The 14934-nt window shown below is 38.9% G+C and overlaps 3 protein-coding genes across 3 annotated transcripts in view; 2 read left to right on the top strand and 1 right to left on the bottom strand.

Annotated features, from left to right (window-relative positions):
- Positions 1–14934, bottom strand: part of LOC146503567 (dehydrogenase/reductase SDR family member 11-like) — a 66490-nt gene that overhangs the window by 1980 nt on the left and 49576 nt on the right. The window lies entirely within an intron of this gene.
- LOC146503573 (dehydrogenase/reductase SDR family member 11-like) lies at positions 1494–4734 on the top strand. Its single transcript, XM_085131545.1, has 7 exons — positions 1494–1706; positions 2191–2400; positions 2666–2760; positions 3810–3939; positions 4082–4174; positions 4260–4325; positions 4449–4734. Exons 1-7 carry the CDS (start codon positions 1575–1577, stop codon positions 4476–4478), a joined length of 756 nt encoding a protein of 251 aa, XP_084987671.1. The 5' UTR covers positions 1494–1574; the 3' UTR covers positions 4479–4734.
- LOC146503572 (dehydrogenase/reductase SDR family member 11-like) lies at positions 6365–12635 on the top strand. The gene is made up of 7 exons (XM_085131530.1): positions 6365–6560; positions 7594–7803; positions 8248–8342; positions 11852–11981; positions 12101–12193; positions 12292–12357; positions 12473–12635. Exons 1-7 carry the CDS (start codon positions 6429–6431, stop codon positions 12500–12502), a joined length of 756 nt encoding a protein of 251 aa, XP_084987656.1. The 5' UTR covers positions 6365–6428; the 3' UTR covers positions 12503–12635.

The raw sequence follows: 14934 nt of genomic DNA, 5'->3' as shown, positions 1-14934 counted from the left end.
AGTTATGCTGACACAAACAGACCAAAGATGAAGAGCTGTTGTCAGCCTGTGAAGTTTTCAGGGACTAGCATTTGAGTTATTGTGGAAAATTTACCTACTAGGCAGTCTTTATGGAGAACACAGTATCAAGTTTATGTAGTGTGCATAGCAAATTCTGTTGATGGGCTGTTTTGTATAATGAGATGAACCCACAGGTAGAGCAAATAACTGCTAGAGTTATGTATGACGCCAAAGGTCTTGAAGAAGTGACTCTCACAACTTGGCATCCATCCTTGCAACACTTCTGGTTACTTATTTGGGCAATTATTTTGAAGCAGTATCTAAATTAAAGTTAATTGTACTGGTCATAGGAGCTGCATGTATAGAATCACCAGTGGAATCTGATTGAAGAGGAAAAAATGGTTGACTATGCTCCAAAATAAAAGATAAACTTCTACCACCATCTTCGCTGTTGAATAGATATCAATTCAGAGTTCCTTCAGTGCCTCATCTCTCTCTCATTCTGTGCTGATTTAAGCAGGAGAGGCGCATGGATGACCAAATTAAACAGAGACTGATTTGCCACAAACATATTAAAAAGTAAAGTGAAGTTTTTCTGAATTTAAGAGCATAAATAATGTGTGTTTGAATAAAGTGTGTCTGTTTACCAGTCTACTCTTAAACTGTATATGTCTTTGTGTATTCAAAAAGAGATCTCGTTCTCAAAGACAATATATTTAAATGACGGATTAAATACTGCTACTACTTCTACTACTGCTAATGCTATCGCGATGATGGAGTTTTTTTCTGCTGTGTCACGCTGACATGAGAGAGAGACTGGGTGGGCAATTAGTTTGTCTTGCTGCAAAGAAATGAATAAACCAATTATTGTAAATATGAAAAGTTCACTGTTCACAATTGGTTTCTAAATGACCAGGTTTATTCCAGTTTAAAACTACGTTGTTATGTTAAAACAGCATTTATGTGTTCAACTTTACAATGCAAGTCTTGTTGGATGTAGTTATTTATTTTTTGTTTACATAAAAACAAAACAAAGCTTAGAAACTTGAATAAAAAACTAAACAATACTCAAAGCTCTTTCCCCTTAAATTTAAACTTCTACCACATTCTTTGTTGCAGCATAGATTTTGATTCAGGATTCTTTTAGTGACACTTTCTCAATCTATGGTGTTAAAGAGGAAACACAGATGATGGTCACAAACACATTATTATCCATTTATTGCACATTAAAGTGAAGCAACAGGTCTAACTTACTCTGTAGATGTTATTGTGGCAGTGCAAGGTGCAAAGAACTGTGCGGGGAGTGCTAAAACAAATATGACATGGAAGCTTGAGATAAGATCTCTGTTTGGTGCAGCGAATAACAAGTGTTTAATTAATCACTGCTTTCCATTCATTGGCGTGAAGGCTGCACCAAGACTTGCAACATCTTTCTGTAATATATATATATATAGAGAGAGAGATGGCTCACTTTAAAGGACAGTTTGAGCTCAAGGGCGACTATCCTGGAGACCCAGCGTCCCTCTCTTCATACTTGTGGTTCTTTCTTGCGTGTAGCAGGTGTCCAAGCTGTGATGGAGCGCTGGCGGGGCAGAGTAGCTCTGGTGACCGGAGCCTCGGTCGGCATTGGGGCGACTTTAGCCGTAGAGCTGGTCCGACTCGGTATGAAAGTGGTGGGCTGCGCCAGAGATGTTGGAAAAATACAGGTTTGTTCTGAAGTGAAAGACTCATATAATTTTTGATATGCAAATCAATTTTAATTATGTTAGGCTGGAATGAAAACTCAGACTTTGCGAGAGTGCAAAGTATATTTTACACAAGATCTTCCAGCTGTGTCAGGCTTACATAAGTCGTTTTATTTAACTGTAATTAAACCTGTTTTACAACAGGTCAGTCATTGTCGCACGGCAATACAGACTGTGTGTAAAACTTGATTATTGATAGATGATCAATACATTAATTGATAGATGTGGCACAACACTTTCAATTTCAATTTATTCCATTACAGAAAAAGAAGGCTGGACACAACTGAACTGATGACAAACATCTGAATTTCAGTTTTATTTTATGTTTTCTTGTCTCTACAGTTTTCACTAGAAAATAAGAAATTAATAAAAACGCAGATCTTAATCTTAATTCTTACCTTTCTAATCTTAAAGCTTATCATCTGCCATTTCCTTTTGGTTTCAGAAACTGGCAGCAGAGTGTCAGAGCGCCGGCCATCATGGTGTTTTGATGCCTTTCAAGTGCGACTTGACCAAAGAGGAGGAGATTCTGGCCATGTTTGCAGCGATCAAGGAACAGCACAAAGGCGTGGACGTGTGCATCAACAACGCTGGCTTGGCTCACCCAGAGCCGCTGCTAAATGGCAAAAGCAGCGGATGGAAGAACATGATGGACGTAAGAGCTCAGATATTTTAGAAAACATAATTATCTTGATTTAGACTTCAATAATATTTTGTGTGCGGTATGTGGAAATACATTCACTGGAATGTTTTCTTTGCAGAATATTGAATGAAATAAAATTATCACTTTTATGTAGCTCTAAATGTTGGGGAATTATTCTGTTACAGCAGCAAAACATCAAAAACAATTTAGCCCATTAAAATAATAATAATAATTATAATAATTTTTACTTTTTATTTTTCTGCATGGTTTCTTGCAGGTAAACGTTCTTGCACTGAGCATCTGTGCACGTGAAGCGTATCAGTCAATGAAAGAGAGAAATGTGGATGATGGGCACATCATAAACATAAACAGGTGCAGTTTTATTTACTGATGATCAACGGCGGCCATGCCTGTGAAGTCTGATGATTTAAACATCTTTCAAATATCTTTGAATATAATCATGCTCAGATTCAGATTGAGATTATGAGCTTCTGTTGGTAACACTAATGGCAAACAAAGAACAATCAAAAGAACAAGATAAAATATACAAACAATAAGTTCACAGTGAACATGCAGACTTGAACAGAGAGGTTTTAAGTTGAGATTTCAACTGGGGGAGAGAACCAGTGTTTCTTATATCTGGAGGTAGAGAGTTCCACAGGCTGGGAGCAGAGCAGCTAAAAGCTCTGCTTCCCATGGTGCTGAGGGGGAAAGAAGGCAAGCTGGATAGAAGAAGATCAAAGTGAGCGGGCAGAAGAGGTAGTGCTTGACAGGTCAGAAAGGTAAGGAGGAACAAGGTTATGAAGGGTCTTGAAGTTAATCAGAAGAAACTTGTATACAATTCAGAATTTCATAGGGAGCCAGTGACATTCCTGAAGGATATGGATGATGTGCTGGTATGCGGGCAGCGCAGTTTTGAACCAGTTGAAGCTTATGGAGGGATTTTTGGGGAAAACCATGGAAGAGAGAATTACAATAGACAGTGTGGGGTGGAAAGAGAAGGATACAATCGGTCAGTGTTGCGTATGGAAATAGGCAGAACAAGTGAGATCATTAATGTGAGATTTATAGGATAGTGAGCTGTCTAGGATGATGCCAAGACTCTTAACCTGAAGTGAATGGAAACTGTGGAGTTTTCAATAGTGAGAATGAAATGATTTGCCTTTATTCCCAATATTGGGAATAAATAGGCATATTTGTGCACATTTTTGTATATTCAATCCTGGAATTCAGTTCAGTAGATGAGTTTGAGGTGAGGAGGAAGAGGGTGACATTTTATTAAGATGCCAGTGGCGCGCACTCTTTTCATTTCTTTGGTAAAGGGGACTCCTCCTCCAAGGATAAAACACAGGTGTGATCCTGAAATCAGATAAAAAATATGTTGGTAAATGCTGACCTAGTGAAATGTTCTTCTGTTGCAGTTTGGGTGGACATCATGTCTATCCCTTTCCCGATTTACATTTCTACATGGTGACCAAGTTCGCTGTAACCGCGCTGACTGAGGGCCTGAGGCAGGAGCTGCGTGCAGAAAAAACTCATATCAGAGCCACGGTAAGGTTTTAAAGAACACTGATAAACCCAAAAAGTGCCCTTAAAACCAATATCAGCTGCTATGAGACACATTTACAATACTTTCCGAAGTTGACACACAATCACACTTCTTTTACCTTTGTTTTTGTTTTGTTATTTACAGAGCATTTCTCCTGGTTTAGTGGACACAGAATTTGTATCACGGCTCCACCCCGATGATCCTGAAAAAGTAGCTGCTCTGTACAGTGAATTTAGGGTATAATTATTAATCTCACAGTTTATAGATTGTTAATATGATTTCTCTGATAAAAGTTATTAAGCATTTTTCACTTCTCTGACAGCCTTTGGAACCAAAAGACATTGCCAGTGCTGTCACATACGTGCTCAGCGCCCCGCCTCATGTTCAGGTTTGTGGGTTTTCTCTTATTTTCAACTTTTTAAATGTTCACTTATTGAATTTAGCTCATTAATATTCTAAATATCACCAGATTACTCAAAATAAGATAATATTTCTATAACTTTCCTTTCAGGTTGGCGACATTAACTTTGAAGGTGTGTAGCTGGTATCACAGTGCAGGCACACAATCCAGCCTGCACAACAAAGTGGTGTGAACCTCCTGACTGCTCAACACTGCTCTCCATTTATCCTCCGCTAAGAAAAAATAAATTAAAACCACCAACCATTACTGAGCATACTCCTACGTGATCCTAAAATGATAAAAAGCCAAGTCAAAGTTGAATTTTTCATCAAACACAACTGTCAAAATGGCTGTGAGAAAATGACCAAAATAAATTTTTCTAATGCGAACGAAGAAAGACTTGTTTTTGTTCAATTCAGATGCACACAGACCTAACATGAAATTGAACACAACAGAATTAACAATAAACTGTTCTCATTAGCTATGCCCTAGAGACTGGTAAGTGGCCTTTGTTCATTAATCTATGTTCTCCAACCAGTTGGTGAATGGTTGCTGGAAGTTGTTGGCAGTCACTAGGTAAAATTCGGGCAAGGAGGTATATGGTGCTGTACTAAAAACTCTGTTGTGGTTCCTTTGTACGGTAGCAGATTTCTACACTCTCCAACAGTTTGTGTAGATGATGCAAATATTTCTGAAAACACTCACCAAATCGCTGAGTGTCTTGACAATTTGACACTGCTCAGCAAGCACAATGCTCCATTGTCAAGGATGCAATAGAGAACTGTTTGCTAGTGTTAATTTTGGTTGTAATAAATAATACATTTGGTGTAAATAATTAAATGCAGGTATCTGAGAGAGTACACTTTTAAAGGAGTTGTCAATACAAAACTTAGCCTACCAAGAAATCATATAAGTTTGGTTTCAGAAACTGGCAGCAGAGTGTCAAAGTGCTGGCCACCTTGGTGTTTTAGTCCCTTTCAAGTGTGACTTGACCAAAGAGCAGTAGATCCTGGCCACGACTGTACTATGACCTGTAGTGGTTAACACTGTAATGGAAGTAAAAGCAGAGCTTTGAAATGCAAAATAGTGATGATCTTCAGAGGTATGTTTTCTTGAGACATTTTGTGCTCTTCATGAAGAACCAGCCATGGTTTAAATTCCATACATCAGTATTGCCATGTTTATACCAGTGTTATCTTAATATGAGTAAAGTGTTTGTGTTTAAAATGCAATTAAAAGGAAAGTTCAACAAGTCACAGTAAAAAGCATGAAACAAGAGAAAATCACGACTCTGAAAATGCAGAGAGGCGCTGAGCACATATTATGATGGCACTGGCAACATCTGTTTTTTTCTAGAAGCTATCAGAGAAGAGAAAGCATGTCTGTCAGTCTACAGACAAACTCAACATGTCTTTTCTCCACAACTGTTCCTAAAAGAGAAATCCAATTTAAAATACTCCAACTGCTGCAACTAATACTACTGCCACAAATAATAATAAATCAAGTTAATGATAATGAGGTTTTTTCTGCTGTGTCATGCTGAGATGACACCAAGAAACTGGGCGAGCAGCCAGTTTATGTTACTCTATAACCGAGTTCCAATTCATCATCCATTATAACTCTGTACACATGACTCTGTGTCAAAGTTCATTTTTATCAGTATAATTATGTAACAATGTTTGGTGTAGTTTTTTATTTTATTTTATATGGATCGTTTATGTAAGTTTGTTTCTACCCTAACCTAATTCTAACTAAGTAACAAAGTAACTATTTACTTTTAAAAATAAGTAATCAGTAATTAGTAACTACTTACTATTTTCAAGTAACTTGACCAACACTGCTGATAACACATGAGAACAATAAACGTATCAAACAAACTGAACGGTAATGTAACGACACTCGTCTTTAGGTTTTTGACAGTTCGTCACTGTTTCTACGTCTAGTTGGTTGGAATGGAGGCGGAGTCAACGGGATCCGTTCTCCCTACCTGGTGCGCGCTCCCGACGCAGAGGAAACTAATTCTGTCGGGGATATCTATCTTGGCACGTCCCTCTCTTCAAACGTTTGGTGAGCTGGTTAGGGCTGTCTTTGATGGAGCGCTGGCGGGGCAGAGTGGCTCTGGTGACCGGAGCCTCGGTCGGGATTGGGGCGGCTGTAGCCGTGGAGCTGGTCCGGCTCGGTATGAAAGTGGTGGGCTGCGCCAGGGACGTGGGGAAAATACAGGTTTGCTCGGAAATAACAAACTCGATTTCGGAAGAGTTATGTTATGCCGATATGCAGTTTTCTCCGTTAGCAGTAGTTTACCGTTTTCTTGCGTCTTTTTTGTACATCAAGCTAGTTACCGTTACAACATTCATTTTCGGTCACACAGGAAGTTACCAAAATAAAAGCACGTTATATTACTCGTTATTGAGCTAGCTTTACATATCCGCCGTTACACTTTGTTTTACAGTAAATCATTTATGCTGTATATATTGGTCTATATGCATGGTTTAAAATAAGCTGCACAATACCAGATCCAAGCTGTGTACTATGCAGTAAAATAAAAAAAAAATGGTATAAACAGTATGTTGGCAGTATAGGAGACGGAAGTCAGACATGATAACTTACATACTGATGAGTTGTGTAAAGAGCAGTATACCTCAGGTAAACAGCCACAGCACAGGTCAGCTGATCACAGCCTGTATTGTGTATTGCCCCCATTGTGACTCCTGATTCCTTTCCTCACACTGCTATAACCACTACAGTGATCTTAGGGTTCTCAAATCTGCAAATCCCATTTTAGCCCCTGACTATACTCATATAGTATATTAATAATAATTATATAATGATGTATTGTATTAATATTATTAAATTAATATATGTATATTCTGTTTAGATGTAGAGGCAGACTCATCCATCTACAATGTAGGCTGCAGCAAATAGAGCTATAAGTTCATTTGTTTGTCTATGCTTGTGTTCTCACTATCATTCAGGTGTTCATTAGAGTTTAGGTTTAAATTAAGTTTTCATTTCCATGACTAATTTTGCTATTATGTTAAAGTTGTATGAGGTTGGGTTTCCTTTGCAAAATAATTGAAATGTCCTTATCTTCTTACTTTTTTGCTTTAAATTCATTTCAGAGTCTGGAAATTTTCTCTTTTATCTTAGTAAAGAAGTTTAATTGATAATTCAACTTTTACCAGAGTATTTTTACCACAAGAATCTGAATGCGATGGTGATTATGAAGGTATCATCTTTTGCTTTTTGTTTTCAGAAACTGGCAGCAGAGTGTCAGAGCGCCGGCCACCCTGGTGTTTTGGTCCCTTTCAAGTGTGACTTGACCAAAGAGGAGGAGATTCTGTCCATGTTCGCCGCGATCAAGGAGCAGCACAAAGGCGTGGATGTGTGCATCAACAACGCTGGCTTGGCTCATCCAGAGGCGCTGCTAAATGGCAAAACCAGTGCCTGGAAAAACATGTGGGATGTAAGAGTTATTTTGGAAAAAAATTGTCCTGGTTGGTATGCAGTAATATGTTGTTGTGTGCTACATATTAAAGTATTTAAAGGAATGGTTAATTGGAAATACTAAAACTGCCCATAGGTGTAAATACGGGAGCAAATGTGAGTGCGGCAGCAGAGTGTCAGAGCACCGGCCACCCTGGTGTTTTGGTGCCTTTCAAGTGTGACTTGAGCAAAGAGGAGGAGCCTTTCAAGTGTGACTTGAAAGGCTCCATTGTCTCTGTCTGTGTGTTAGCCCTGCGACAGACTGGCGACCTGTCCAGGGTGTACCCTGCCTCTTGCCCTAAGACAGCTGGGATAGGCTCCAGCGCCCCCTGTGACCCTGAAAGAAGATAAGCAGAAGTGAATGGATGGATGGATGATTCCAAAAATGTTCTTTACTGTTTATTTCACTGCTGGTTTCTTACAGGTGAATGTTCTTGCACTGTGTATCTGTGCACATGAAGCTTATCAGTCAATGAAAGAGAGAAATGTGGACGATGGGCACATCATCAACATAAACAGGTGCAGTTTTATTTTATTGATGGACAGTGATGGGTATTCTTGTTAAGTTTATTGATTTAATCATAATACAAATATCTTATGATTCAGTCATTCTTTTGGCAACTCTGCACAATGGACTTTTTTCACAGCACACATTTGATCTCCCCATTTAAGAACCTCACTATAGCCAATAAAGGCAATTAAAAATGTCAATAACAGTATCCTAAAACCATAAGTGACATCTTAACATCACTTTCATTGGACAGCTATCAGTTCAGAACTAAAAGATTTTGAGTTTACTGTGAAAATCATCAAAGAAAAAATGCAGGCCAACCAAATCAAATTAATACCTAAATAAGTAATAAATCCGAGCTTCTCTTGGTAGGCACTAAATCAGCATTATCCAGAACCAACAGTTTCTCTGTTACTATCAATAACTCGCCGGTCTTCGTTTCTTCCTCTGTGAAAAGCTTGGGTGTCATCCTCGACAGTACTCTCTCTTTCAATTCACACATTAACAATGTCACTCGGTTTGCATATTTTCAATTGTGCAACATTAATCGTCTCCGTCCTTTTCTCACCCCACATGCCGCTGCCATTCTTGTCCATAGCCTTGTTACTTCCCGGATTGATTATTGTAATTCACTTCTTTTTGGTCTTACTCAAAAATCCATCCACAAGCTCCAACACGTCCAGAACTCTGCTGCTCGTATTATCACCAGGACCGAATCTATCCACCACATCACTCCTGTCCTGCAGCAGCTTCATTGGCTCCCGGTCAAATATCGTATCAATTTCAAAATACTCTTGTACACATTTAAGGCTATTAATTATCTCTCTTCTCCATATCTCTCTGATCTGGTTCAGATCACCGCCCCATCTCGATGTCTGAGATCTTCTTCTTCCCTTTCTCTCTCTGTCCCCTCCCCCCGTCTTGCCACCATGGGGAGCAGGGCTTTCAGCTGCTCTGCTCCTCGACTCTGGAATTCCATACCTCCTGATTTAAGAAATATCTCTTCCTTCTCTCTCTTTAAGTTCCAACTCAAAACTCACTTGTTCAAAATAGCTTATCCCACATAACCTCTCCACTCTGCTATTTTAAATTTGTTTTATGTCTTATGCTTTTATGATTGTGTAAACTGCTTGCTTTTATGTTGCTTTTCTTAATCTACCATGTACAGTGTCCTTGAGTGTTCTGAAAGGCGCTTTCAAATAAAATGTATTATTAGTAGTAGTAGTATTATAACCAGTGTTGGGTAAGTTACTTTAAAATAGTAACTTAGTTACATTACTAGTTACTTCTATCAAAAGTAACTCAGTTACTTCAAGTTACTCGTTACTTTCAAAGTAACTAGTTACTAGGGAAAGTAACTTTGGTTTTACTCAGAATTCTCTTGTTAATGTGTTGCTTCTGTAACTGGATACCCAGCAAGATTGCCAGTCTTCTAGCTTGCTTACTTGCCACAAGTGCACTGTGCCACCTACCAATAGAAAGGAAAAGATAATGTGCATTTTTCCACGAGAGAAATCCCACGCCTGGACCGTCATTGACTGCTGCCATGATTCTAGCCTATGTCACAGCGTCATGTGCGCCTTTTACATCCAACACAAAAACTGCAGTCGTGGTGCTTTGATTGTACTCAGAACTCGGAAATTCTGCCTTCTGAATAGGAAGATGTAGGTAACACCAGACTGCAGATGAGCTGCATACAGGGCTGGACTGGGACAAAAAAATCGGCCTGGGCATTTTGACTAGAGACCGGCCGCCATTATAGGAAAAATCATAAAGCCTTTGAATGAAAACAAACGCTGTTGTGACAGTGATGTTCACTGTCTTGATGGTATATATGTATCAATCTATCAATTGTTTGTTGTAAGATTCAGATAATTATTTTTTAAAAGCTAGACATTTTAAATGAGAATAAGAAAGAAAAGTATTTCTTTGTGCCCCCCTCTCCCTGTTAATGCCCTACCTGGCCCCCCTGGCAAAACTTTGCTAGATCCGCACCTGCACAGTTACCAGCTGTCAGCTACCTAAAAAAGGATCCTGGGGTTATCTGTCTCTCAGAAACAGTTCATAACTTCCCTTCAACTCATTCATGTCACCTAAAAGGTAAACCTGTTTCTCCATCACCTGTTCAGCTCTGATGATTCAGTAAGGACATCTCCTGGTTTCATCTTCATGTTTCCCTCTCACCAGATAACCAAACCGATATCATGACCAGCAGCTTTTTTGCAGCTGTGGCTCCAGAAAACATCAGCTGATACTAGAAATTAATATTAAATAAATTCTAACAACAGCTGATCAAGCTTAAACGTGCGGCTGTTGTTTAGCGCGACATCCGCTGGTTTCCTCTTTCTGGCGCAAAGTGGGCGATAAACAAACAAGAGAGCCGATCCGCTGATCATTGATCAGTTTTCATGATTGAAGTAGAAACAGGAGAGGGAGGGGAAGAGAATGAGAGAAGAAGAGGCAGCTGTGCAGCAAAGACAGAATAACTCCAGCTTTGTGTCTTTTTCATTGTAGCTGAATTACGGGACAAATTGTTCCTTTTCACCTCAATAAGAAACGCGTAATATTTTCTCTGAATACCAGACGGGACAGTTGGCAACTCTAATAACTTATGAACAAAATAAAGTTCAACATCATTAACTTCATAGCACCCACCCAGCTGTATAGAAACTCCGTCATGCTAGCTAGTACGCAGTACGGAAAAAGTCAGAATAACAAAAATAAACTCCACCTAAACCTGGTTTATATCTGACCCAGATAGCCTGCAGGTCATAACTTCTTACCTGAAGTTCAGTTCACACTTGGACCGGCGGCCGCCTCGGGTCTCTTTTCCTCCTGCCTCCCCTTTCTCTCCTCCACCTGCTGCCTCCACCACTTGCTAATGTTACTGAATCTGTGGAAGCTCCGCGATAGCCACCACACGAAGTAACGAGTAACGACCCTATCTAAATCCCAGTAACGACTAACGCGTTCCTGATTTTGGCATAATAACTAGTTACCGTGCTCGTTACCACAATAATAACGTAGTTACTGTAACGCGTTACTTAATAACGCGTTAGTCCCAACACTGATTATAACTACGTGATTATAAATTATATAGAAACTGTTAAGTTACAGCACAACAGCATGGTGATGCATTGGTTAACACTGTTATCTCACAACTTCTGGGTTCAAATCCAGCATCTGGCCAGTGTCTTTCTCTGTGTAGTTTGCATCTTCTCCCTGTGTCTGCAGGAGTTCTCACTTTCCCACATAGTCCAAAGACATGCAGTTAGTTGGGTTAGTTTAGTTGAATCGTGTCTGTGTCTCTGTTAGCCCTGTGACAGACTTGGAATCTGTCCAGGCTGTACCCGAGGCTCCAGAACCCCGAATTAGATAAGCAGAAAAAAAGAGAGGGATGTTAAACTATATAGTAGCTGTTGCCATTGTTGTTGTAACACTAAGGCCTGAGATCAAATCAGAATATGTTGGTAAATGCTGATTTGATTAGCAGCTTGTAAATATCCTTCTGTTGCAGTGTGTGCGGTCATCAAGTGTTTCCTGATGCTGATGTACATTTCTACACCGCCACCAAGTATGCTGTAACTGCGCTGACTGAGGGCCTGAGGCAGGAGCTACGTGCAGAAAACACTCATATCCGGGCCACAGTAAGCCTTTGAAAGACACTGTAACCAGCTCCAAAGTACCTTTAACACTAATGTCAGCTGTTATGAGATGCACACAGAGTACTTCTTGAAGAATCCTCATTAATAATGTCATTTTGCAGAGCATTTCTCTTGGCTTTGTAGAGACGGAATTTGCATCACGCCTCTACAGAGATAATTCTGATAAAGCAGCTGCTTTATACACTAAATATAAGGTAAAATTATTATTCCTTTATTTCCTACAATTCCTACAGAATTGTTGATGTGATTATTCGGCTAAAATTTCATTAAGCACTTTTAACTTCTTTGATAGCCTCTGGAAGCAAAAGACATTGTCAGTGCCATCACATATGTGCTCAGTGCCCCTCCTCATGTTCAGGTTTGAGATTTTCTCATATTTTCATCTTTTTTGTGACCTTTTGAATGTTTGTCTTTTGCATTTTAAATATTAACAGTTTAGTCATAAGATAACATTCATCTATCTTTTCTTTCAGATTGGGGAGATTTTGCTTGAAGGTCTGTAGCAGGTGTCATGCAACTTGGCCGTGAGACCCATCCCAATCTTTACATCAAAGTAGTGTGACTGGCACTCCTTACTTCTCAACACTTCAGATTGTAATCAGTTCATAGAAGGATAAAATAAAGGAAACTCATCCAGCTGTTTTCTGTCTAATTGTCTTCTCATCAAAGGCCCCTGTGATACCTTTTTACAAGCGTCCTACTGGCCAACTCCAGGAATGCCCATAAAAACACTTTGATTAATGACAGCTTCCTTCTTATTGTAACAGATCTCAGTTGCTGGATAGTATTTAAGCTCTAAGAGTATTTTTACTGTTGAGCAGGTGTTCATTTCATCTGGTTAGAACTAGAGATGGACCGATCTGATATTACGTATCGGTATCGGTCCGATACTGACGTAAATTACTGGATCGGATATCGGCGGGAAATAAAAAAAATGTAATCCGATCCATTAAATATAAAAAAAGCACCTCACAAAACTTGCGACACAGCGTAACTTGGCTCATAACCGTAGCACGTCGGAGCAGTGTGCTCATGTGATAGAGCGGCTGTGTGTATTTGGAGCCTCGCTACCAAACCAGCATTTCATCTCCAAGAAAGTTATCCCACAGAGAAGTGAAGCAAGTGTGTAAGTTCATCTCTGAATGTTTGTAAAGCATTTCCGCGTTAAGCTTAACAACCGATACCTGGACCGACTGCCTCTTCTTGCTGCTACTTCGGCTTTTCTGTCGCAACTCCGCCTCACTTGTTTATTTTTGGCCCACTTCGCGCCAGAAAGAGGAAACCAGCGGCTGAACAACAGCAGCACGTTTAAGCTTGATAAGCTGTTTTTAGAATTTATTTAATATTAATTTCTACACCAGGATCTTTTTCTACGCAGCTGACGGCTGGTAACTGTGCAGGGGCGGATCTAGCAAAGTTTAGCCAGGGGGGCTGATAGGGCATGAACAGGGAAAAGGGGGCACAAAGACATACTTTTCTTTCTTATTTTCATTTAAAATGTCTAGCTTTTAATAAATAATTATCTGAATCTTACACCCAAAGTTTTAATCTTATGTAAAATATATAGAAGTCCATTACTGTATATAGTAACTGTTAAGTCTAATATACCCTGGTAAGCTATACTACTTTTTCCTTTGGGAAGATACCATCTGTGCAGTCTGCAGTTCTGTTGAAGGAAGATGTTGAATCTATTTAATTATTCTTGAAAAATAACTTATTTCTGTGCATTTTTTTTTCACACTGCATCAAATTAAACTTGATTACGTCGATTAAGCATCATGAGGTGGAGGGTGGGGGGTGGTTCCCTATTTTTTTTTTTTGCTGGGAGTTGGCAACCCTATTAGTTAGGTTGCTTAATATTTCTGCTAAGTACTCCTTAAAATACCAGAATAGGAAGGATTGAGTAGGTTTAAGTTTATTAGATTGATCAGTATTGCTGAACTATGAAATATAGTGCAGTGTATTTTTTACATACGAATAGCTTTAGTGTTGTTGTTTATTTAAACTTGAGTATGAACTTATACAAAATGCAGCAAAATATTAAAAAAACAGTTTTATTGATTAAAAAACACACTACATCGGATTCATATCGGTATCGGCAGATATCCAAATTTTTGATATCGGTATCGGTATCGGACATAAAAAAGTGGTATCGTGCCATCTCTAGTTAGAACCTTCGATGAGGATGTCAGTCAGACATACACAGAGTGTATGTTCTCATCCCTGAGGAGAAACTATTGCATCTTTAATTTGTAGCCTCCTTCTACAGACTGTGAGACATTTTTTCCATCTCAGTGAGAAGTTGCAGGATGTGACCATAATGTACTGGAATATTTTAATGACTTTATGTACTCATGAAAACACTGTATAACATTTTACTGATAATTTTCACTAAGGAATAAAACTTTCAGGAAAATTAGTTTCATTGCAGTGTTCTTGTTGCGCTAAAGGATATTTATGTGCTGTGGAGAATATCCAGTACAACATATGTATGTATATATGTATATATATACATATATATATGAAAAAACAAAGAATATGTTTAAGGTTAAGGCAAAAAATATATGAAATTTATTTTTTTAAATCAATAAAATTGCTTAAATACATTGTAATTAAAGTAAGTATAGTACATTTTAAAAATATCTGCAGAGACATAAATCTCTAAGATTTTGATAAAAACAGCCAGAAGAAATTACTATAACTAACTAGATAGCCAAGGAAATTCCATCCTCTGTCTTTGGTTGAATACATATCAGAAAAACTGTGTCATTTCTGTCAGACACTGCTTATGCTAATTGGCAAATGTAATAAAAACTATTAAACGGGGTGGAAATCATGGATCAACTGGGTAACTGGGAAGTATCCTGGGGGAACTCCCAGGTCTGGACCATTGCATTACTGAGCTCCTGGACAGCCTGAGTTGCTACCTGGTGGC

This window comes from Neolamprologus multifasciatus, chromosome 14, assembly GCF_963576455.1.
Source record: "Neolamprologus multifasciatus chromosome 14, fNeoMul1.2, whole genome shotgun sequence".
Taxonomy (NCBI): Eukaryota; Metazoa; Chordata; class Actinopteri; order Cichliformes; family Cichlidae; genus Neolamprologus; species Neolamprologus multifasciatus.
Note: the sequence above shows the minus strand (reverse complement) of the source record. Positions and strands in the feature narration are given on the sequence as shown.